Raw genomic sequence first — 25,002 nt, 5'->3', positions numbered from 1 at the left:
CAGAAGCGAAAGCCGGATAGGTACGTACCTGATGCAGCCGTCGCGGAAAGGGTGATGATGGACGGCTTCGAGCGGTCGCTGGCTGTCAGGAACAGGGCGACTGATAATGGCGGGCTGGCAGAGCTGCGTGATCCACTGGGACTGTGACGGGGTGATTCTCGATGCGAATCGTGTGGTTTGTTTTGCGTGCTTGGTTTTGCTTTGAAGGAGGGAAAAAGAGGAGAGAAGGGGGACGAGGAGGAGGAGATGGCGACGGCCGGGTAATGTAAGGTGACCTTACTGACTTGGGGCTAAGCCTACAGGCTACCGGCACAGTACAGTCGTAACTCCCATGAAGGGGTAGAGTGTTCGTCTCTGTGTCTCGTGGAGGCATGTACGGCGCAAGTACCTACAGTACTGTGCGGGCCTGAGCAATCAAGGTAGGGCACGGGCTCGTCGCAAGCCTCGAGGAGGGACAGAAGCGAGCCGGGAGCTACGTTTACGCCTCCCCCTTGGTCAACCATCCGCAAGCTGCCATGCACCAAGGCGAGACAGGCGCAGGCGAGAGGGTGTGGTCTTCTGGGGCGGGAGGTGGGGCGTGTGCGCAGTGAGACAAAGGATTGGGCCACGCTGGTATCTTGTGACCGACACCCGATCGAGCCAATGATGGAAGGGAATCCCACCCATTCGTTTCCGTGTGTCCAATCTATCTCATCAGTCTTTCTCTTGACTTGGTCATGCCTGCGCAGAAACACACACCTGTCTTGCGCAGCAAAAACAGCCAATAATATTGAATAACTCCAACGATACCGGTACGAGCTGCAACAGGGACAGCTCCTGCTGTGTACTCCGTACAGAGTGGGTAGATGGTATTCGTCAGCCACGATGCCCGTCAGTCGGCCAAGCAACATCATCAGGCCAGGCCAGATCAAGAAACCGACGGCAGGCGAAACGCATCGCGATGGGTCGCGGGGAAGGGCGACGCGGGGGTTGCATCGGGACAATGTCCCACATCTTGGCCACACTTACTCGCGCTCGGGATAAGCTGACGGGAAACATCGCTCGCTCAGTCATCAACGGCCTTGGATGTTTGACCTCGCCGCCATTCCAAGCAACGGCGTTTGAACCCACTGTCGGTACCGCCTCGCACCTCGGATCTTGAGCTCGGGGCGACGGGCTTTGCAGGTGCACGTGCAGCTTCTCGGGCTTCGCACCCATCCAGGTCCTCGTGCTTTGAAGGCGCGTCGTCCTTTTGTAACTCCTCGTGGGGATTTTTGGAATTTTCTTTGTGTGCGCGCACATACTGTCATCGTGACCGCCGTCATCTAAGCCCCCTCCATTTCCGGGCAGACGCAGAGCCCACGTCACGTCGCTGCAAGACGTCATAGCGGTGGATCCGCTCACTGTCCCTGGCGGACATTCTTCCTCCACGGCCCGCTGGGCACCTTTTGCTTCGGCGTCAGCGTTGACCGAGACTTGGTATGTGCCTTGAAGTCGAAGAGACAGAGGTCCGAGACAGCCCGTGCGAAATTCGACGTCTTGGGGACCTTGGGGATGCTTCGACTGTCAGTCACCTTAATAATAAAAGCCGGTTCGCTGTTTACACCGGCCAAGGGAGAGTGGTTAATTTCTCCCACCCCGGCAGAGTACTGTCGCCCACAGCACGGAGCGCTAACAAACGGGAACCAGGGTGGCGAGCCCAGCCCGCTGTACGGAGTAATTTGCAGCTTATAAACTACATCCTAGAAAGCATAGCGGCTTTCTTCTTTAGGGGTAAAAACTCCCTCTCTTCCACCGGTGCCTTGAACCAAGCAATCTTAGTCATGCCGCTGCGTGCGGGCTGGTGAAGAAGACTAGTGTCCAATCGTGCGTGGCCTGCAGCGGGCAACCGTGGCCCACGTACCCTGGAACGTCATGCGCCCCAGCTGACACTCGCCCAGATATCTCCACCCTATAGCTGCAAATACCCTGCAAGTGCAATACAGCCCAAGTCCAGATGCGTTTACAAGGACCCAGGTCGAGTCTTTGGAACGGGCCTAAGCCTAACACAAGATGACCACCAGCTTCGTAAACAGCCACCAGATCTTCGCCCAACAAGCTTCTAGTGGTTCGCATGCACGTTTGCCCGCGCCCCATCCTGATTGGACCTCGCCCTCGTCGAGCTGGGCAGGCCGGCCTTCCGTGCTGCCGCTTTGGACGAAGCCGTCTTGACGCCAGCCCATGATTCCGCTAAAGGCTAAATACAACCCAATCGCCTCGAGAGAGTCCTGCCCGTGCTCTGGAAGCTTCTTCCCCGAAGCCCTTCCTCCGATCCGCCCCGGTCCGCGACCTCGGTTCGCCAGACAAAGCACGGCGGCAAACGCTCGGGCACGGACTCTGGCCGTCATGTTTCCATCCACGCCCAAGCCACCGAGCGACGCTATGGCTTGAGCCTCCGCTTTTTCAAAAATGCATTGTCCGAAAGCGCCAGTGGACCGGCGTCGAACCTGCGTCAGCGCAGCAAACGGCAACGGCTCGAATCGGGCAGCCAACAGCGCCAATAGCTCCTCCTCGATGCGGCTAAGGCGTCCATTCAGACGGATGGATGACGTCGGTGTCATACGGCGACCCCTCCCCCAAGCCAGGTTGCCTCGCAGCTGTTGCGCTGGGCGAATTGCGGCCGCAACTAGGTTTGGTCTCCCACTTTCAGCAAAGCCATTTTCATGTGCATTTCGTGACCGCTGTCCATGATGGAGATCTAATAATGCGAGTATGAGCAAAAGCAGACTTCAGCTCATGAACACTTTGTAGACTCACAGGTAGGTACAAGACAAGTACCATCTGCGACGTCTCGACTCGGCCTCGACCCGGAGCAGCGCCGACTCCGAGATATTGAGACTTGATCAAGTCAGAAGCGTCCAGTGTCCTTCTCCGGAGCATTATGACCGAGCTCGATCCCATGCCACATCACCTGGGACAAGACATGCCATCCATGTGCAGTTTCAAGACGAGCCTTCTGCAAATGAGTGTTGCTTAGTTCGCCGACTGGCCAAAGACGAACTCGCGGCATGCCTAGACGCAGGTCAGATACAATCTGTGATACCAGGGCTTCCAGGTTCGACTTACCGAACGTAAAACGCCTAGCTTTTCCTGCGACTGCATAAAGACATGCCGATACTGGGCGATGCTCTCTCGGAGAACCATTTCCCTCGTCGTGTTGCCCTCGCAGATGGCCTTCATCTTGAGCTCCATCTCTTTGCGCAGAAACGGCTTGCCCAGGCTAGTCTCAAAGTTCATGCGGTCAAAGCCCAGGATCAGCGCCACGCCGAGCTGAGTCGGTATAAAGACTTTCTGGCCGCCCTTTCTTGCAGCCAATACCGTGCCTCCCCGCCCGCCTCTTCGGCTTCTCCCGCCGCCTCGTCCGCGGGCAGGGGCTTCGGAGGCCTCATCTCCATCCCCTTCACTAGCAGTTCCAGCTCTGTCCGTGGTCGCGACGTATTCTCGGTCTTGGATCTTTTGGATGTGCTCGGCCATGGTGGCGTCTGTTCCGATCCCGTTGGCGTCCATCAAGGCAATCAAGTCGGCTTCCGTAAGATAGCTTGGCGGTGACGTCTTGCCCTCGCTCATCATGGCCTCGGTCGGCTCAAACTGCTCTCCTCTTGTGAATTTCGGCAGTTCCGCTGTGTTGTCCCATTTCTCGTATACGTAGACGTCGAGGTAATTCCTTTCCAGGACAATGATTCCACGGGCATGGAACAGCTCGTCACCGTACTCTAAATCGATGTCTGTCGCCATGCCCTTGGCGTCTTCCGCGCAACACGCCAGGAATCGACGGACCACGTATTCGTACAGGCGCCCCTCATCAAAGCTCAGCACCGTCGGTGCCGCGTAAGTAATGGGGTGGATTGGAGGATGCGCCTTGTCGTCATGCTTGCCTTCCCTGGGTTGCTGGAACGCCCCATCCACCAGGCCCTGGGCGAATTGACCCCATCGTTGGTCTGGCGTCTGTTTTTGCACCAGAGTTCTTAGATTAATGCCCTTGTCGAACCGGTCTGTCTCGGTACGGGGATAGCTTATGAAGCCCTTGTTGTAGAGGCCCTCAGCAATGGTCATGGCTTGCTGACCACTCATGCGGAGCAGGCGAGTAGCGGCTTTCTGTAGCTCAACAGTGGTGAGCGGCAGCGGCTTAAACTTGCGCGTCGGCTTCTCCTGGACCTTGGTAATCTTTGCTTTTTTTGCAGCAAGGCACCGCTCATAGAGGACAATCGTGGCCATGCGGTCGAAGAGGCGGTTTCTGGCCCAGCTGAAGTTTACCTTGTTTCCCTCTTTGGTGTGCATCAGTTTGATGCTCCAAAACGGTTCAGGAACAAAGTTCTTGACGCGGAAATATCGATCCACCACGAAACCCAAGGTCGGAAACTGGCACGACCCTGTTTGGTTAGCGAGAGGTTACGTCGCAGGATCGCAAGGTATGCCTACCGTAGCTCAGCGTAAGCTTCTCCAAAGGACCTCCCAGGGGCCGAAGGCTGTTGGTCATGAACCTGGTGAAGGCATAGCCGATGCGCAGATCCAGCTCGATCCTCGCCGCGACCGCATTGACTTGCTTCCCGTCCAGGTTCGCGAGTCGTCTGGCGGCAGAAAGAACGTGCCTGGAAGCAGCAGCCGGTCAGCAAAGACCTTGAGAAGCCGTAGGCGCTAAATTTCGGTCGAACCTACGCTCGCTCGACGTTGCTGAACCTAGCGCGCTTGACTTGAATGCCTGCATTGCCCTTTCGGGCCGCGTCGACGATTTCTTGGCCAATGTGCTCCCCTTCGCGGTCACAATCGGTCCATATCACGAGCAGTCGAGCACGCCTTGCCTGCTCTTCAATGTTCTTGGTGATGGCCTTCTTGTCCTGCCGCGGGGTAAGCTCGGGGCCGCGACGAGGCCTCGAGGACACGATTGCTCACCTCATGGACACTGGTTATGACAGGGGCAGTGAAGAGCGTCTCCGGAGGCGGGTGACTCCAGTTCTTGTACTCGCTCGTGAACTCGACGTTGGTGAGGTGGCCGATGACGCACGTCATGGTCACATCGCAGGATCCCCAGGGCTGCCCGAAGTCAAAGTTGAAGGAGTAGTTTTTGATGTACTGGTTGCGCGTGCCATGCTGCGGGAGAAGCTATCAGCTGCTCTGCCAGCGGCTTTTGAGGGTCAAGGGGCTTGTCTCACCGTCTGGACGCTTCCCCCAGACAGGTGGCCAGCAACGGCCTTTGAGATGGAGGGCTTCTCAGCCACACACAGCACCCTCATCTTCTCCCCCGTCTTTGCAGGAGCATCCTTTTTGGCGCTATGAGAGTAGGATGAGCTCAAGGGCTCGCGAGATGGAGCCAATCGCAGTAGATTAACAGAGGGGGCGCTCAACCGCCTCGCGTGCCACTTCGAGGTCGTCCTCACGAGCATTTACCGACTGCTGTTGTCTGCGCAGGTCCCACGAGCTTTCTGTCGTGAACGTTATCGTGATCTCGGAGGTGTTAATCGCGAGCGATTGGCTCAGATCGTTTGGGGGGACGTTGCACCAAGGAACGTGATTTTTTTTTTCGCCGTCAGGCAGCTTTGAGCTCTGCGTGGAGATGAGCGCTGAGGTCGGCCTGAGCAGAGCCGCTGGATCTCCACTGTACTCGGTTGCCTATACGGAGGAAGCCTTCAAAAGTTATCGGCCACGCTAAATTAGACCCTGTAAGGAAAAAGGAAGTAGCAAAGTAAACAGAGTGCCCCGCACGCGATTTTGTACGGCACCGCCCCTCCGCCTTTCTTAACATTCCCGACAACAATGAGGCGAAAAACAGATATCGCGACTCGAGCCCTTATTGTGGTGCTTCGAGGCGGCGGGAAATCGGCTGCTGAAGTTACTGCCTTAACTAGCGTGCCTCTTAGAACAGTTAAATGCATCTACACACGAGCTCTTCAACGCGGCTTTAAGCCAGATACGCTGCCCTTGACCCTTCGAGACGAGTAGCTCTAAGATGCCCCTCGTTCTGGCCGTCCCTCTAAGCAGCCTATAATCTAAGATGAGGTTCTTACGAAGGTTCGCCGCGATAGATACGGAAGGGAAAAAAACTACGCTAATATTGCTAGCGAGCTAAGCTTAGTAGGGCACCCGGTCTCAGCAACGACTATATAGCGAGTCCTCCGCTTAGTAGGCTTCCGGAAGACGAAGCCTACGAGGAAGCTAGGCTTAACGAAGAAGATACGAAAAGAACGACTAGCCTAGTGTCTTATATACTAAGATTAGACCCTCGAGGACTAAAAGAAGGTGATTTATGTAGACGAGACTTTTATTATCTTACTATATTAACGAGGAGGCTATTATATATAGAGGAAAGCTAACGAGCGCTTTACTCGAAGCTATATCCGCGAGAGATAGAAAGGCGCCTTAGAATTTATACTCTAGGGCTACTTTTTATATAATAAGAAGGGCCTAAGCTACTACTAGGTACTAGAGACTGCTGCTAAGAAGAAGGTAGTAGATAAAGCTATTATAATAATAAATAAAGAACTTAAACCCCTATTAAAAGAGGAGTAGGAACTTAATAACGGCTTACGAAGACTATATCTCTATTAACTTCCTAGACCTAAACCTCGATAGAAATTTAACTAGAAGTTAGGTAAGCTTATATAAGGCTCTAAGTACGGCGGAATCGACTAGTTCTGCTACTAGAAGAAGATTCTTCTTCTTAAGCTCTTTCCCTCTATTAAAGAGCACGAGGCTAAGCTTTCTAGGACGATTATATAAGAAGATAAGGCTTATGCCTATAACTACTATATTTAGCAACGATTCTATAATTCTTACGATATTTAATAGCTTTATTAGTACGGTAACTCGCCTAACTTTAACGCTATTAAGCTAGCTTAGCTATAGATAAAAAGAACGACTATAAAGAAGGGCGCGCTAAAGAGCCGAGCTAAGGCTATTATAGCTTAAGATCTTACTTAGAAGGAGCTACTATAAGAGAAGATATAGGCTTAGATCGAACGAATCCCTCGTTATATATATAAAATAATTAAACTTAAGGGCGGTAATAAATATCGCGAGGGTAGGCTAGATTAGGTATAAGCTAGGAACGGTGCTATAGTAATTTAGTTACTACTTCCTTTTTCCTTATAGGGTCTAATTTAGCGTAGCCGATATCTTTTAAAGGCTGCCTTTATATAAAGGAAGCTTTTAATAGTTATTGCTAATACTAAAATAACCCCTATTAAGAAAAAGGAAGAATAAAGAACCCTATATATATACTTTTCCTCCTATATCTATAATTTCCCCTTAATTTCTTTACTTAACTATTATTTCTCTTATAAAATAAAGACTAATATTTTAACTTAAGTATTAATTATTACGTTAAAGGCGCCTTATAGCAGCAAATTATTAATAGAGATTTCTTCTTTAACTAGAATTTCGATTTATATAATTAATAGTATATACGCTTAAGTAATTAAGCGAGGCTTTTAGCTAAACTAGCTACCGTTAACTATATAAGACGAATAGCTTTAAGATACTCCTCGTTTTAGCTATTTATCTAAGTAAGCTACTATTAAAAATAAGGTTTTTAAGAAGGTTCGCTAAGACTAGTATAAAAGGGAAAAAACTATACTAATATTACTACCGAGCTTAATTTAGTAGGGTATTTAGTATCTTTTATTACTATATAGAGGGTATTAAAGAAAGCTAGTTTCCGGAAGACTAAGCTAATAAGGAAGCCTAGATTAATAAAGAAGATAATAAGAGACCGACTTAAGTAGTGTTTCTCGTATAAAGACTAGACCCTTAAGGATTAAAAGAAGGTTATTTAGTCTAACGAGACTTTGGTTATTCTTTTATACCGCCGAGGAAACTATCGCGTTTAAAGAAAAGCTAACGAACGTTTCGTTTATAGCTATCTTCGCGAGAGATAGAAAGGATCCTCTAAATTTATATTCTAGGGCTGCGTTTCCTACGATAAAAAGGGCCCTTGCTACTATTAGGCTCTAGAAACTACTACGGAGAAGAAAGCTTCGGAAGAAGATATCGCGAAAATAAACTAGGAATTAGAGCCCTTAATAAAAGAGACGTAGGAACTTAATAACGGTATGCGACGACTAAACCTACGGTAGCTTCCTAGACTAAAGCCTAAGTAGCGATAGAATTTAAAGAACGGTAAACTCTCCTAAAGCTCTAAGCGCGGCGGCATCGATTAGTATCGCTACTAAACTAAGATCTTAATTCTAAAGCTCTTTCCTTTCGTAAAGGAATATAAGAAGGATCTTCCTAGGATAATTATATAAGAAGATAAGGCTCCGGCTTATAACTACTATATCTAGTAGTAGGTATATAGCTTTATAAAGTCCGGCGCCTTCTTTAGTATAGTAATTCGCTTAATCTTAATACTATTAAGCCTTACTAGCCTTAGCTAAAAAGAACTACTATAAAAAAAAGCGCCCTAAAAAGCCGGGCTAAAGCTATTTCTACTTAGGAGGCAGCTTAGAAAGAGTTTCTATAAGAGAAGATATAAAGCTAGATTAAGCGAATTCCTTAGTATATATAGAAAATCATTAAATTAGAAGGCGGCAATAAGTATTAAGAGGGAAGGAGGGATAGTACCGGTATTAGCAGGGAATACTTCGTAGAGCCATAGAAATTTAGTACGTTCTTCCTTTTTCTTAATAGGGGTTATTTTAGCGTTAGCAACGACTATTAAAAGCTTCCTCCGTACCGTGGCCGGACATTGCCTCGGACCGACTCGAGCAAACCTTTAGCGCCGTGGCAGCGATAAAAAAGAACATCTCCAGCTAGCCCCTCATCCTTACGAGCAACATGTACCCACGAAATAGGACACGCAATCTATTTGCCACAATGATATGTACCCTCTTGCTCTAGCTACTTTCATTAGCATTCGCTCAAGGAACCGAGCACGACGGGCTACGCATGGCTGGTGAGGATAACACCCGTGTTTAAACCAATAATTATATAACTATGCCAATAGTAAATAAAAAACCCCTTTATCCTTGCAAAGCTATAGGTTAAGTGAGAATATATATACACCCTGACGATGTCGATGCCAATTAGCTTGGACCTTATTATTTTGATATTAGTAAGGGGACATGACGTTGAATCCTGTTCTGTCTGCTCACCTCGACGGCCAAACTAACGGTTTAGGGGGTCAATTAAGTATAGCGAATGCTAACAATAATAGGCGACATGAGCTTTTTTGGCTGTAATAATATGGTTAGACATCAGTCTAGCATTGCACTAATGTTTTCCTATAGGGCTTTTAATATAGTAGTAAAGGCAGAGTGAGTTATTTACTAGACTAAGTAATCTCGAGCTACTATCGGCTAATCTACTAAAAGAGTAAGTGTTAGTAGGATAAAGACTTTTTTTTTATATTATTACTCGTATATAGCCTCTAGGGCTATAGCGAGGCTAAAAGGGGCCTAGGCCCTTATTAGTAGTCCTAGCTAGCTATAGAGCCCGGGGGCTTATAACTAATTAAGGAAAGGGTAGCTATAAAGGCAAGGATAAAGGAAAGGTTAGTTTAGTTCCTCCCTCGTAGTAATTTTCCCCCTTAAGGGCCCTAGGGCCCCTAGGTTACTTCTTTTTAAGCTACTTAGCTATCCCTATCTCTATTTTAGCTAAGAAGGTTAGAAGGGCTTCCCTTCCTTCTTTAGAGCTATAGAGAATAGGTAGGCTAAGGGCCCCCTTCTATCTTTTAAAGGTCTAGTAAAGGACCTCTCTTTCCCTCCTATAGTTTAGGCACCTTAAGATAAGGTGCCTAGCTATATACCTTCCTTAGCTATAGCGGTAGTCGTCTCGGTCTACCTTATTAGTCCTTTTTAAGAAGGAAAATAGGAAGCTAGCCTTAAAGAAGAGCTAGTAAAAGGCTAAGAGGGTCGGCCTAGGCCTCCTTATAAAGTCCTTTTCTAGGCTAAGGGCTAGGCGGGGGGTCTTTTAAATAGATATATAGTACTTACCTAGGCCCTTAGCCCTAGGGCCTTTAGCCGCCTTAGTAGCCTAGAGTCCCTTTTAATAGTCCTTAGTAGCTTACTAGACCTTTTTTTATAAGTAGCTAATAAAGACTAAGGGGGCCCCTTAGGTAGGGGTCTCTAAGCTTCTTTTAGCTAGCTAGTTAGCTAGCTTATTACTAAAGATCCTTAGGTAGCTAAGGTACTAATATAGCTATATATTATAAAAGGCTTCTAAGCTAGATAAGAGCCTTTTAATATATATAGCTAGGTCTAAGAAACCTATAACCTTCCTTATAGCGGCTTAGCTATCTATAAAAATATAGGTATTTATAAGGGGGTTAAGGGGGCTAAGCCTTAAGGGCCGAGGCCTCCTAGCTAGGTCCTCTAAGACCCTTAGTATCGCGAATAGCTCTATATTAGCTACTTCGATTAAGGGCCCTAGGTTCTTATAGTACGCTTTAATAGGCCTATTTTCTAGGCCTATTTTATAAAAAGAGTAAGCGTTAGTCTTTATAAGGGACCTCTTAGGGCACCTATTAAAGCCGTTAGTATAAAAGGCTAGGGGCCGTAACTTAAAAGTCTTTTAAGCTAGCTAGTCTAGCTAAGAGGCGTTAGTACTACTTCTTAGCTAAGGGCTTAGGGGCTTCTATTATTATAATAAAGACCTTAGGCTCTAAGGCCTATAAGGGCTCCTAGCTAGCTTTCTTTCTTTCTAAGTTATAATTAAGTCCTATAAGAGCTACTAAGCCTTTAAGGAGGCGGAAGAGCTATATATATAGCCTAATATAGCTTAAGGCACCTAGGTTAGAGCTTAAGTTAGCGAGGTCGTCCTATATAGCTAGGTCGTAAGCCTACCTTATAGGGTAACTAAGTAAGAAGTATAAGCCTATACCTCTACCTACTCTATAATAGTATAATCTACCCTTTATTTTACCCTCTCTATATCCCTATATATAGAATAGCTATTATTAGCTGCCTTTAAAGCTAACGTTTAATTACCTAGTCTAGTTAAACCGCCCGCGCTAGCGTATATATACGCGAAATATCTATACTCCTATAGTCGTAAAATTAAAGCGAATATAATACTTAGTTCGCCTAGGTAATTAAGAGCCTCTTATAATAGTAGGGCTCCGTACGACTAAGAGCGGTACTACTATACCTTAGTAAGTTCGACGGCTCCTCCGCGGAGCTCGAGCCGTAACTACTTTATATAGAAGTAAAGCTTTATACTAATAGCGCCGTAATAAGGGATATCCGCGCCTAATTCGACTATCTTTACGTAAGCCTATCCCTATACCTATAAAAGTATCTTTTACCGTTTACGCGTACTAATATAAATAGACTAGCCGACCTCCTTATAAAGCTTTATATTAATTACGGCGAACTTAATATAGCTAAGTCGGTAGGCTAGGAGCTTATAACGCTCTATTAAAAGCGGAATAAAGCTATTCCGGCCTACCTTATATAGTTTAAAGAGGTACTTTATTAAGTAAATATATATAGCTAGCCTAACGCGGTAAAGTATAATTGCCTTATTACGAGCTTAAATATAAATTAGCGTACCTATCTAAGCGAAAGGTCTATATTACTAGATATATATACCGATCTTATCTACTTTCTTTATAAGCTTAGTAGTAATAAGTTTCTTTTTTCGTCTTCTTTTATAGTATAAGAAGAGGATAACGCTAGTAATACTATAGATATCTCTATCTCTACCTCGAGGACCGAAGATAGAAAGAGGTAGCGATAGAAAGGTCGCTATATAGGCTATAGTAGTAAATCCTATTAGTTTTTAAAGTACCCGTGCTAGGAGGCGCGGGTAAACGCACTCTAGGTAGTAGAGGGGCGCACGCGCTAGGATAGAAAGGAGGTTAGGTTTAATAATAGCGACTCTAGCGACGAGTAATCTTCGTAACGCCTCTATAAGCTTCGTCGGCGTCCCCTCGCGTATAGTAGTAGCTACTATATAAACGGGACGTATACCTATAGCGACCGAAAGGGCGGCTAAGATATAAGAAGGCTACTAATATAATATAACTATAGCGAAAGGGAGTGCCTATATAGCCTTATACGAGAGGGAGCAAAGCCTTATATACTAAAGTACTATCCCCTATATTATAGTACTAAGAGCTACTACTATTCGCCGATATAGGTAGGGCGGGATACTATAAGCTTACCGAAGCTAGCTATACGCCGTTCTATATGCCTTTACTCCTTAGCTAGAAGTACTAAAGCCCGACTCTTAGGGCGCGGCCCTTACTAATAATATAGTCTATCTAAGAAGCTCGCTTAAGAGGGTATTATACGTTATTTACTAACGTTTTTTCCGCGACTAGGTATATATAGTCCGCGTAAGGGTTCCGTCCCCCTAGGCGCGGTATTAAGTATTATTTAAAGGCGCGCCTCTTTAAAAGCTAGGTAGGGGTATAATATAAAGGCTTTTGCCTTATATAGGCCTAGACTAGGGTCTAGGCTAAGTCTATATATAAGCGGCCTCTATGCCTATATAGGCTAGGCCCGTACTTCTCTTCCTTTTCCTCTTTATAGATTATTAACTTTCTTTTAACGGACTATACCTAGGCCTACGCCTTTACCTACTTTATAATACTTATAAGCTATTCCTTCGATATAAAATTAAAGGCGCCCTTTATATTTAATAAGCGGGTATTAGTAATAGCCTTCTTATTAGACTCCCGCTTCTTTTAGATATAGTATAAAAGGAGGAAGGTTATATTTATAGCTAACTACTATTTTTATCCCCTTAGCTATATAGGGTTTAGAAGCCCGGCCGTATTAGCTAAATAGCTTAGCTAAGTAGTAAATAGCTTTTTAAGGACCTTTCCTAAGTAATTAAGTAGACTTATAACCTTATAGGCCTTAGGGATAGTATAGTTTAGCTTATTTTACTTAGGAAGTATAATTCCTATAGCTTCCTTTTATACCTTAAGGTAGTATCCTTAGTTAAATAGAGCTTTATAAGCCCTATTAAAGACTATATAGATAGCTTTATATATATATTAAATAAGGAGGAAGCTAAGGGAGTCTAAGCTAAGGGCTTTCTTATTAAAAGAGCTAAAAATAGCCCTCTTAATCTTAGGGTCTTTTAGCTCTAGCTAGTCTTACTTATCCGTGCCCTTACTACTTATATAGCCTAGAGGCTCTTCTTTTTCTAGGCTTTAAGGGGGGCTAAGGGGGGGGCTAGGGCTAGGGTCTAGGGTTAGGAAAAGGGTTATTAAAAAGGCCTTATATTTTTCTATAAAGGTATTAGCTTTTACCTCTATCTTTTCTTTTATATATAAGATACTAAGAAGAGTAAGGTTAGCTCTAGCCTTAATATAAGAAAAAGCTATAAAGATATCCTTTCTTATTACTTTTATTAAGAAACTCTCTTAGTATTACTTTTTAGTAGCCTTAATAATATACTTAAAGCTATTTTAGGCTTCTATAAAGCTCTTTTAGCTCTCCTTATCTTAAGCTAGCCTATAAGCCTATTAAGCTAAGCTAAAGGCTTTTTAAAAGTAAGTTAGCTTATTAGTCTACTAGGGCTTAGATCTCTTATAAGGCCTCTTTTTTAGTATTACTATATTCGAGGCCTCTATAAGGGTTCTAATTAAAAGGGAAGCTATCCTTTCTAAGTTATCTTTTTTTATAGCCCTCTCTATAGCTACTAGGCCGCTAACGGTTAATCGCGTTAAGTATATAATATAGTTTAACGGATAAATAGTTAGTATAACTATCTAATAAATATAGGATTAAGGGGATTATAGAGATCTAAGTAATCTAAGATTAATAAGATTACTATACTTTATACAATTTAATATTAGGGATTATAGCTAGGCCTATAATCTAAGGATAGTCTTTATAGGTATATATAGCTACCTACTTTTACTCCTTTAAATAGATAGCTCTCTAGCTTTTAATATATATTATAATTATTCCGATCTTTATTATAATCTTATCTTTAATTCTAATTACTTAATTACCTAGATATAGTCTATAGCCTATAACCTTTAACTTATTACTAACGTAATATACTTATTATTACTTAGACTATACCTTATTATATCTACTAATATAAACCCTTTTATAGGTTTATCCCTTAAGAATAATACTAGTTATTATAAGTTAGCTATTTAAAGGGGCTATAAAAAGTAAGGTCTATAACTAAGGCCCTTTTTAAGCCTTTCTTTTAATAGGTGCCTTTTATAGCTACCTTAAGGTCTATTAGTAAGGAAGCCTTATAGCGGTTTAGCTAGCTAATAAGAGCTTCTACCTTATAGGCTTTAAAGGGTTCTATAAAAGGGTTTTAATAAAGGTAGTATAAGTTAAAGTCCCTTATTAGTAGGAAGGGCTATTATAAGAGCTAGGCTATTAATAGTAGCCTTTTTATTATAAGGGGCCCTTACTAGCCTTAGCTAGCTAAGGCCCCTTTAACTTCTTTTTTATTATATAGGTTAATAAGGGTAAATATCTTAGCGCCTTTTACCTTTATAGCCTATATATTAAGATCGTAAAAGAAGTTAAAGCTAGGGCTAGCTTTTATTTAAGCTTCCTTCCTCTTATAAGCTATAACCTTAGGCCTCTTAGTAAGCTTAAGAAAGTTAGTAGAAGGGATAAGGGTTATAACGTTATAGGCTAAATACTATATAGGGATATAGCTATTATTAATTTTATAAAGGTAAGGCTCTTATAATAAGATAAGGTCTGCTTTTATTTCTAAGGCCTACTTTAAGATTAATAGGTTAGCTATTTCCTACTTATTAGTATTATACTATATAATACTAATAGGGTTATAGTTAGGCTTAGGGGAGCTAAGGGGCCCTAAGGGCCTTATAAATATAAGGGGGCTAAGGCTATTAAGTATTAGTTATTTCCTTATAAACTCTATATTATATATTATTAGTTATTATAAGAATATACCCTTATATTCCTATTTTACTATTATAAAGAAATAATAAGTATAGGGAGGCTTTATAAAATAAGCTAGTAAAAGGAGGCTCTATAATATAGTCTAAGGGAATAACCCTTAAAGATAAAAGACCTCTACTAGATATTTATACCTTCCTTAAGGAAAAGCGGGTTAAGATAAGCCTATCCTAATAAATAAAAATATATATAAAATGCATAGGTTAATTACGAGTAGAATAGATACCCTATTGCCTATTTTAGCCTAGCGGTTCCGAAGATATCCGCGATACGAGAATAGGTAGAGCATAGAATATTCTAGTTAAATCTACTACTTATACTAGAACCTATAGTCTTACGTTAACTATTATATTACGATTAGACTACCTACTAAGTTAAGAGGATATACTATAGATAGAGCTTTTAAGCACTATATAATATACTAGAAAGCTAACTAATTAGTTTACTAGTAAGCGAGCAATAGTCTATAAAAGACAAAGGATTTCCCTAAGAGTAGTAGATAGGATAAATAAGTTTATAAGTATCTTTTATAACGCTATTCTTTTAATATATTATTTAGCCCCTTATATACTCGTTATAAATTCTAGACGAAATCCTACCTTATACCCCTTCGACTAATCCTTCTACTTATATTATTAATTACCCGATCCTATACTTATTACTTATATCTATTAATAGTTATAAAGTACTCTCCTTTATAGTTATAGTATTAAACCTTAAAGTAAGAGTAGCCTTAGCTAGCCTTATAGCTAAGGCAGCCGTAATCCTTAGTTAAGTACTTTTCTAGGTAAAAGGTATACTTAATAGGCTGCCGGTAGGTCTAGGGGTTATAGCTAAAAGAAAGGCACCTATAATACTATATATATATAATATATTCCTTATAGGCCTTAACCTAAATCTATAGACCTATTATATAGAGGCCTTTTTTCCTTTATTTAGCTCTTATAGCCTTTAAAGAGACTATAAAGATAACGGATCCTACTTTTTATATTAGGCCTAGGGTGCCTAGCTACCTAAGCTGCCCTAGGATATTAATTCCGCTATAGGTCTTAGCCTCTATAGCAAAGATATCTTAGATAAGGGTTTCTAAGAGGTTAGGGACGCTCTATACTACTAGCTTAGTCTAGCTAGTAAGAAGGTCGGCCGATTTAATAGGTATCCCCTTAAGGTATAAGGACTACTTATCTTATTACTTTAAAAGCTTCTTTACTATAAAAAGGGCCTTTATTACTATAACTATATTACCTTTATTTAAAGTTAATAGAGCTAATATAGCTAGTTCTCTTATAGCTTTATTAACCTTACTATAAAGAGTAATAAGTCTAATAGTTAGCGTTAGCGATCCTTTCTTTAGCTTTAAGATAAGTTAAAAGTTCTCTTTTACCTTCCTCTTAGCTAAGGCCTTAGTTAGGGCCTTAGCTAGAGCCTTAGGCGCCTTTTTATAGTAACCTTAGCTTACGAGCTAGCTTTAAGGTTTCCTTAAGTAGCTTTAGGCTACTAAGCGGCCTTAGGCTAGTACGGGGGCTATTACTAAGGCTATTAGCGGTCTAGGGTCCTTATAGCTACCTTCTTAAGCCTTTTTATAAGGGTATTATAAAAGGGTTTAATTTTTTAGGCTTCCTTAAGGGCCTAGAGGGCTTACTAAAGGAAGCCCTAGGCCTAGTCCCTAGGAAAGGGATACTAAGGCTAGGGCTAGGTCTACTATAAGTATTAAAATATAGGTTAGATAAGTATAAGGCTAATAAGGCTATTAAGGGTAGCTCTCTTATACCTTATTACTTACTTTAAAAGCTAGCTAAGCTAAAAGTAGCTAGCTTAAGGTAGGGCTAGGCTAGGCCTAAAAAAGCTAGTCTTTAATATAAGCTAAGTATTATCTTTTATCTTAGTATCCTCTTAGTCTTAGTCTTAGGCCTTAGGCCTTTCTTCTAAGGTCTTTAAAAGGTATTAGCCTTTTAAAGCTTCTCTTAAGCGGGCCCTAGCTTTTAAGGTACTTATTTCGGCCCTTAGGTTAAAGGGGGGGGGGGGTTATAAGGGCCCTCCTTAGGCCTAGGCCGGGGTCCTAGGTTAGGTCTAGGCTAGGTCCCGTTAGTAAGGGGCATATACCCTTAGTTAGCGAAGTCGGGGAAGAGTTTTCTACCTATATAAGGGAAAACCTCGCCTAGTTTATAATCTTTAGTAGTATATTACGCACCCGCTAGTAGCTAAGCGAGGCTATACTTAGAGGGGCGTAATATACTATTCGCGAGGATTCTAGGCGTATGCTTTTCCTATGTTTTAGGCTTTATTTTAAAAAGTTAGCTAAGATAACGTAATAATATTTTTTCGCCTTAATATTTATTTAGGCTAGAAGGCAATAAGTAAAAAGGTATATTCTTTATCTCTTTATTCCTAGTCTACGCCTTTTCTTATATATATATTATTAAGTGCTCTTTAAGGATTATTAAATCCACCTAATATTAATAATATCGACCTATTTACTAATTTATTAAACTCAGGATGGCCTTAGTAGCGGTACGCCCCGAGCACTATCGAGCTATGAATAAGGAGACGATCCCCGCCTCTTCTTAGATAGTCCAGACAAACCTCGATTAATATTTTGACTCTTACCTTCCATGTTCAGCCCCTGCGAGAGGAGCACGGCCCACCCTTCAACCTGTCCCGCAGAGGTTGCGTCCGGAGTTGGAACCAGGCCGAGTTAAGGGTGTTAGCGATCAGCCAGACGCCGAATGCCAACGGGATCGCGATCTCAGCCCAGAGCACGGCCGTGTTTCTCAACTGCTCAACGCCCGGCTGCATCGAAAGCAACGAAGCGACAAGACTAAGAGGGACGAAGAGGGTCGCCAGGAGGGTCAGCCGGTTCACATTCCTGTTCGCCGTGTATCCCCGCCGCGCATCTTCAATGTTGATTGCTGCCGTGACGATGGAGGCGAGCCGGTCGATGCGCTTCTGGTGCTCCTCCATGTGCGCCAAGGCCAAGGCAAAGTCGTAGCGGTAGGCACTGACTCCTTCCACATCGCCTGTCAGGTTGCCCGGCCGGCCAACACAGAGACAGGTTGTCCCCCTCCCGGGATTCCACTTAGGGTCAGATGCGTCAAGACTACCGCCCAGCAACATAGATAACCGCGAGGAGATCCCAAACACCGTCTCCAGTGTCTCCTCCAGCATTTCCCTGTAAACTGGGACGGATCGCCTCCAGGTGTGCAACTTTGTCAGGACACTGTCGATCTGGGTGCCGTTGGCAAGGAAGTGTTCTGGGCTGGACACCTCCAACTCGACCTGGTTGAGTCGAGTTTTGACATAGTCGGCCATGGTCAGCCACTCGGAGCAGATACGGTGCAGGAGAGATTGTAGCGGAAGGCCAGCGTTTGCCCACCGTTGCTTCTCTGGCGATAGAGAATCGCCATTGGGGGATGGCGAAGGGCCCTTCCGGCCGTCGAATACTTGAGGAGCCTTGGCCCAGTGGATGAAGTCATCAAAGAAGGTTTTTCGGTTTTCAAAGTTCTCTTCATTGTAACCCTCCCCTCCTTTCATGGGCGGAGGCGTCTTCCAGTTGCGATAGTGGCGCCAGAGAGGCAGTCCCTGCTCGATGGTAGGATCCAGCAGGAGGATACCTGAAAAGAGGAAAGTAAGTCAGCAAGAGATCAACGGCCTTACTTATCACCGCAGGGAGACGTAACGGGGTGTGGGCACCTACCGATATCAGTTCGATGAGGGTTCTCTGCCTGCTTCTCATCCACAGGGCGTAGCCAGAAGGACACCCTCGTCCTCATAATGCCCACGATTGCCTCCTCATCCCAGCGACTCCTGTTCTGGTCATCGTCCAGCCGTCTAAAAACATTGAACGCTTCCGCCTCGCTGGTCCCTGCTTCGAAAGAGTCCGGGGTCGTAAAATACCGAGGTATTACGAAACGAAGCTGGAACCAAGACTGTTGTTGAGCGGCAAGGTAGAGATTCGGGGGATCCCTCCAAAAGTCTCGAATGTTGCACCAGACATAGTCCATAAGATGTGACCGGAAGAATGAGGGATCAACGTCGAACTTTGAACCAAATTTCTCGATGACTTCTCGTGAGAGGTCTTCGACAACAAACAGTCGGAGTCTGGCTCCTTCCTCTTGCCCGTCGGTCTCTGCACCATCGTCGAAGAGCGCATGCAGCCCATCTGTGTCATCGCAAGGGTGAATTTTTCGTTCACCACCGGCGTAATAGTCCAGCCTGCACACCCTTGTCTTCTTGGCTCGGCTCAGCTGGTGCTCCTCAATCGCGATCTTCTTCCACTTTACAGCCTCTGTCTTCTTGTTTGGGGGATCGAAAAAGTCTTTCCACCGCTTTGGCGTCACGGTCGTGTCCATAAAGTCGGAAAGAATCTGCAGATGCGGCCACGCAGAAGTCAATTTCTTGACATGGCTAAGATATCGATTCTCTCCATCCCTACAGATACATCAGCTACCATTGGCCTCTGGAGGGCATTGATGGCTAGCATTCAGAGGACTTACGTTTGCAACACTGGCCAGCTGTCGCGACACCTATCCAATAATTTTTCCTCATCGTATATATCACCGAAGGGGTATGTTGGTTCGCTCAGCTGGGGATTGAACCAATTGTACCTTTTGGACATGGCGTATCGCAGTCGAAAGGAGTCGAGTCCGGGGCTGAACTTCAGGGTCTGCACGGAGTTGATGAAATTGTTACGGGTGACCAAAGCATAACGAAAGCTGGGCTATTTATCATTACATATGCCTCGCCCAGAAGTCAAACGTGCAGCTATTAAATGCATGATTCAGTTACACCGTCAGAATGGCGGCATGATAGGTTGGCGGGTGCTTCCCAGCTGCAAAGCCACCAGCTTCTCCCCCGCTTGGCCCCGTTGCCCCTTTAAGTAATCCGTGGCCTGTAGCCGGTCAATGGTGGGATTTGCAGGTACAGCGGCTTACATGGTTGTCGGCTCCTACTCTGTCTTGATAAGGCTTGTTGGGTTGTAGCCGCTGGGCTCGCTGTCAACTGAACCTGAACTACTGGGTATAACCGAGATGTGTGTATGACAAGGTGGGGGGCAGAGGCAAACAAACTGAGTGAGTGAAACATGGCTCAATTTATTGGGGGCCAGTGTACGGGGTAGCTGTTGGCGCTTGCACTTTGCAAGAGTAAATACTGGCCAACGGATCGTCGAGCTCTCGGCCGTGTCTACTGTATAAAGGCGTACAGCCCCAGTCTCACCGAGAGCCGAGTCCAATGGTGCTGGCCGTCATGGGTTGGGCGCTCGATAGTGTCCCAATGGACGCTGCACATACATGTACGAATCTGACGGGCGTTTGCCTGCGACCTGGTCATCCGGGCAGGTCCTAGCGCAAGGCAACGAGGAACAAACCCACCTGTGGGGAGTCGACGGAGCGGCGCGGAGGGCAGTCAACACGGACGCGTGGGTCAAGACAAAACCGCACGTCACAAAGCGTCCCGGGCAACTTGGGATATGTACAGATGTCAGCGTGGTCCATGGGTATTCCAATACATGGCTGAGGGGCTCGCCATGCTAAATAACAGGACGCTGATCGACGTGGAGACGGGCGACAACAACAAACGCCGCGGGGGCCGCGGGCATGCAACAATCATGCAACCTTGTCCGCCCGGAGGGCTCCGTATTATTACTCCGCCCGTAGTTACATACATGTAATTGGCTGTTCCATGAATAGCACGCGGCAGCAAGCATGTTGTCTCGGACCCTTTCTGACTTGGCAACAGAGCCAACCTTGGTAGGCATCCTCCCGTACAGTGCTGAATTGGACTTGGGCCACCGTATTCTTCCACAGCTTCCAGAACGGCCCGGAGAAGTCATTAGTGGAAGAGTGAAAGGGCTGGTTGGACAAGACGACGAGGCCACCCATGACCCATCTGCCCTTTCAAGGCTTTTCGGACCGGGCTTTAATTACCCTTTACGCGCTGGTGCATAAACAAGCTGAGCGTGACACTGGGTCGAGTGGAGTCGGCCTGGGAGATGAGATTGCTGTCAAGGAAGAGATATAAATTCCCCAGCGTCGGCCCCATCCCACCTCTCGGCGCTGCACCACCAAGATTCTGTCACCACAACCCTCTGCAATGCATTCCTCAACGCTTCTCCTCGCCCTGCTCGGGACTGCGGCTTCGGTTGCAAGCGCCGACCTTGCAGGCCAACTGTCAGGGCCCATTGCTATTGTACAAAACGTCATCACCATCGCAATGCCGCCCACCGGGGACAAGGCTCTGGGCCGTCGAAGCGACCGGTCGTGCTCCGATTCTGCCAAGAAGGTCTTTTCGAAAATCTCGAGCGGCATGAGCCCTCTCCTGGAGCCGACATTTACCTCCAAGTTATCGTCGTACCTGTCCGAACACCCGGAGATCACCACCGCCCCGAGCGGCGACATGTGCTCGGCCACGGGCGGGCCAAGCATCACAGGCCCATTGGGGTCCGAGGTAACCAAAATCGGAAGCTCCATGGCCGCTCTTTGGTCAAGCATCACTCCCGATGTACAATCCATGTGGTCCGAATGCTCTACTGTTGAGGGGATCTCGTCCGCATTGGCCGACGTCTGCCCGTCAATGCTGGCCGACATTACGGGGAAGCCAAAGGGCGCGACACAGACACAAAAAGGTGCTGCGCCAAGGGAGACGGGCGCCATCAAGGTGGCTCTGGGCGTTGCCGGGATCGCCTTGGCCGCCCTCAACTAGGCCCGACGGAACCTCGCGTTAAACTCGCCGTGTTAATATAGCTTAATGTCTCAACACGTCACTACAACGCCGGCCAAGGCTTGATGATTAGTTCGGAGAGGATATCAAGGGTAGCATTCGGGGTCGGGATGGTGTGTCTATTAATTAGTGTCGTAACCTGAGAAGTGTTGCCTACGTACGGAGTAAACGCTAACAGGCAGGGAAAGCCCTCATCCGAAGCATGGAAAACCGGGAATAGACCTCACGACGAATTGAAGAACTGGTGCCACTTCTACTTCATTTATCAGTAAATGTGTGATGCTGACTGGGCGCGAATGCGTGACAGCGGACGGACTTGCTGTGTCCTTGTCAAGAAAGCACGATGCAGCGGAAATTGCTCAGAAATGCTGGTCAAACAGCATCCCTAAAATACCTATACACTAATTATGCGTGTTCCTCTTTCCATGGGTATTCGGCTTGCCTGCCTGCCTGCCTGCCTGTGTGTGCCTGTTCTTCTGCGCCGGCCTATATATATCCGTAGTAATGAACTAGAGTCGACTCTCGAAGGAACTTGTCGCAGCGTATAGTGCTCGGCATCCCAACAATCGTCATCGAGGGAATTCGTTTCGCGGAACTCGAAATGCAAGTGCTTAACCCCATGAACAAGGCCCGGCTTCTTGCAAGTCATGCAAGGCCTGGAAAACGCCACCGCACTTGTTGCCTGGGTGCAGGCACTATCGACTGATCCTGACGGACGCCTGCACTGAGACACCAGACCGGTATTCCGTTCGATTGGCGGCCGATAATATCCCTCCAATGTGTACAAGACGTCAGCCGCATTGTTCTCGTGCCACCCCAACCTCCGCCCAAAAAGGTGTCGTGTCAGCCAAGGCACAACCCTTCCAAGCCCCCTTCAGGCTATCTGAACAGATCGACAGCGCCGCAAGATATCGGGACCGTACAAAACCTGATCTGCCTCCCGAGTCTCGACACACCAAGCCTCCAGCTTCCACCGCCGGCAACCAGGGCCTTGATCCACGCTGCCCGGAACCATGCGGCTGCTCAAGACGGACAGACTCGAGGTTATAGAGTTTGTGCAGGACCGAGTCCCAAAGTACGCCATCCTGTCACATACTTGGGGTGAGGGAGAGGTCAGCCTGCAGGACGTCCAAGGAGGGCGAGCGTCAAGCAAGACGGGCTTTTCCAAAGTGAGCCAATGCTGCATCAGAGCCAGGGCCGACGGCTTCGACTATCTCTGGGTCGACACATGCTGTATCGACAAGACGAGCAGCGCCGAGTTGTCTGAGGCTATCAACTCCATGTACCTCTGGTACTTCAAGGCCGAGACATGCTACGCCCATCTCGCCGATGTGCAGTCTGAGTCTACCCTGGCAGAGAGCAGGTGGTTGACTCGGGGATGGACCTTGCAAGAGCTCATTGCGCCACCGCAAGTCTATTTTCTGAACCAGGACTGGAAGGACCTAGGAACCAAGGAAAGCCTGCAGCACGTGTTATCCGACTGCACAGGCATTCCGGTCGCCATCCTCTCTGGACACGACGACCCCGAAACGGCCAGCATTGCCCAGAGAATGTCCTGGGCTGCTGGGAGAAGAACCACTCGGGTTGAAGATGGAGCCTACTGCCTGATGGGCCTATTCAGCATCAACATGCCACTCATTTATGGTGAGGGGGAGAGGGCCTTCATAAGGCTCCAGGAGGAAATCATGCGAGTCTCGGACGACTATAGCCTCTTTGCATGGAGAGCCCCCGACACCCGCGGCGGACTCTTGGCTACCTCTCCAGCTGCCTTTGCCGGCTCTAATAACATTGTTCCGTTCAGTCCATTAGACACGCCTAACAGTCCATTTACCGTGAGTGGCAGTGGCATCCACCTAGAACTCCGTTTCATCGGCAGGGGACGTCGAGGATTAGGCGTCGTCGTTCTGCATTGCAAGGAAAGGGGTGCCAAAGATGAACCGACCGCCATCTGGGTGCGAGACGTGTCCTTGACTATGGAGCTATTTGAAAGAGTATGGAGTGAAAAGCTGGAGCGGCTTGATCTATTGAAATTTAGACCGGCGCAGTGTCCCGTGAGAAGGGTGTGTATCCAAAGAGGCCGCTTGACGCCGACACGCAGTTTAAGACATGCAGAAAAGGATAATGGCATCTCTAAAGAGGATATATACGACAATGACAGCTTAACCAAAATAATGGCTTTTGGACAGCCAAGCGCACTGTCACGGGCGATACGACGCGGACTCGACGAGGTTGTTTGGCTGCTACTAACACGAAGCGACGTCAGCCCTTCCTCCAAAAATGACGACGACGGGCATAGTGCGTTATCGCGCGCGGTCATGGGTGGCCATGAAGCTGTCGTCAAGATACTGCTATCCCGAACCCAGAATGCCGTCGAACTCGAAGCGGGGGATGCAAACGGCATGACGCCGCTGATGCGGGCTGTCGACGGCGGGAATGCGGCCGTCGCCAAGCTGCTGCTCGACAAGGGCGCCAACATGGAAGTCAAAAATCAATACAGTCGGACGGTGCTCTTACAGGCTATGAGGAACAGACATGCGGCCATCGTCAAGCTGCTGCTCGACAAGGGCGCAGACGTGGAAGTCAAAAATGAATGCAGTCGGGCGATGCTCTTACAGGCCATGAGGAACAGGCATGAGGCCGTCATCGAGTTGCTCCTCGACAAAGGCGCCGACATCGAAGCAAGAGGGCCTTTTCAGCGAACACCGCTCTTCCAGGCCGTCAAGGACGGGAACGAGGCTCTCGTCAAGAAGCTGCTCGACAAGGGCGCCAACGTCGAGGCAATCGACTACGATAGGCGAACGCCGCTCCTCCAGGCCGTTGAGGAGGGGGCCAAGGGTTCCGTTGAGTTGCTACTCGACAAGGGCGCCAACATCGAAGCATATGATTTTGAGAGCAAGCAGACGCCGCTCGCAAGGGCTGCCGCGCTCGGGCATGAGGCTATTGTTCGATTGCTACTCGACAGAGGTGCCGATCTCGAGGCAAAAGACAGCATGCTTCGGACGCCACTGCAGCATGCCAAGGCCAAAGGCAACCAGGCTGTTGTTCAGCTGCTGCTCGACAAGGGCGCCGACGCCACGTATGATTACACGACAGTGACGAGACAATTCTTGAAGCGGATTTTCCATCACTAAGCTGATAGCTGGTTTCGACTAGACTTGAACTATGCCCGTACTTGACTATGCCGTGAAAGTTCAACGTACTATCGTCCGGGCCCGAATGTAAGTATTCTTTAATACGCGAGCGGGATATTAGAGAAGGCGAGGTTGATTGTATTCCCTTAGGCTGCGTAGGCTCTCCCGGTATGTAAATAGGCTGGATCTAGCATCCGTGGCTTGTCTCAATACCTCTCGGCCGCTCCTAGCCGTGCGTATGCCTGGTTGCTAGGCAATGTTAGCAGCGTTGAATCGTCCTCTACGAGGCG

At 46.7% G+C, this 25,002-nt stretch overlaps 4 protein-coding genes across 4 annotated transcripts; 2 read left to right on the top strand and 2 right to left on the bottom strand.

Annotated features, from left to right (window-relative positions):
* Window positions 1-2,991: 2,991 nt before the first annotated feature.
* Window positions 2,992-5,249, bottom strand: HRG_03903 (DNA topoisomerase domain-containing protein; the record flags this gene model as incomplete). Its single annotated transcript, XM_044862374.1, has 6 exons — window positions 2,992-3,030; window positions 3,085-4,388; window positions 4,438-4,607; window positions 4,675-4,853; window positions 4,909-5,106; window positions 5,169-5,249. 6 exons carry the CDS (start codon window positions 5,247-5,249, stop codon window positions 2,992-2,994), a joined length of 1,971 nt encoding a protein of 656 aa, XP_044723400.1.
* Window positions 5,250-17,480: 12,231 nt separating this feature from the next.
* On the bottom strand, window positions 17,481-19,213 carry HRG_03902 (putative mg2+ transporter zinc transport protein; the record flags this gene model as incomplete). Its single annotated transcript, XM_044862373.1, has 3 exons — window positions 17,481-18,475; window positions 18,559-19,153; window positions 19,202-19,213. The coding sequence occupies 3 exons, from the start codon at window positions 19,211-19,213 to the stop codon at window positions 17,481-17,483; spliced, it is 1,602 nt and encodes a 533-aa protein (XP_044723399.1).
* Window positions 19,214-20,954: 1,741 nt separating this feature from the next.
* HRG_03901 (uncharacterized protein) lies at window positions 20,955-21,563 on the top strand (the record flags this gene model as incomplete). The annotated part of the gene is made up of 1 exon (XM_044862372.1): window positions 20,955-21,563. The coding sequence occupies one exon, from the start codon at window positions 20,955-20,957 to the stop codon at window positions 21,561-21,563; it is 609 nt and encodes a 202-aa protein (XP_044723398.1).
* Window positions 21,564-22,594: 1,031 nt separating this feature from the next.
* On the top strand, window positions 22,595-24,712 carry HRG_03900 (ankyrin repeats (3 copies) domain-containing protein; the record flags this gene model as incomplete). The annotated part of the gene is made up of 3 exons (XM_044862371.1): window positions 22,595-23,046; window positions 23,119-23,413; window positions 23,945-24,712. The coding sequence occupies 3 exons, from the start codon at window positions 22,595-22,597 to the stop codon at window positions 24,710-24,712; spliced, it is 1,515 nt and encodes a 504-aa protein (XP_044723397.1).
* Window positions 24,713-25,002: the final 290 nt, after the last annotated feature.

The sequence above is a fragment of the Hirsutella rhossiliensis genome (genome assembly GCF_020360975.1).
Source record: "Hirsutella rhossiliensis strain HR02 chromosome Unknown scaffold00003, whole genome shotgun sequence".
In the NCBI taxonomy this organism is placed as follows: Eukaryota; Fungi; Ascomycota; class Sordariomycetes; order Hypocreales; family Ophiocordycipitaceae; genus Hirsutella; species Hirsutella rhossiliensis.
This window is presented reverse-complemented; position numbering and strand designations above follow the sequence as displayed.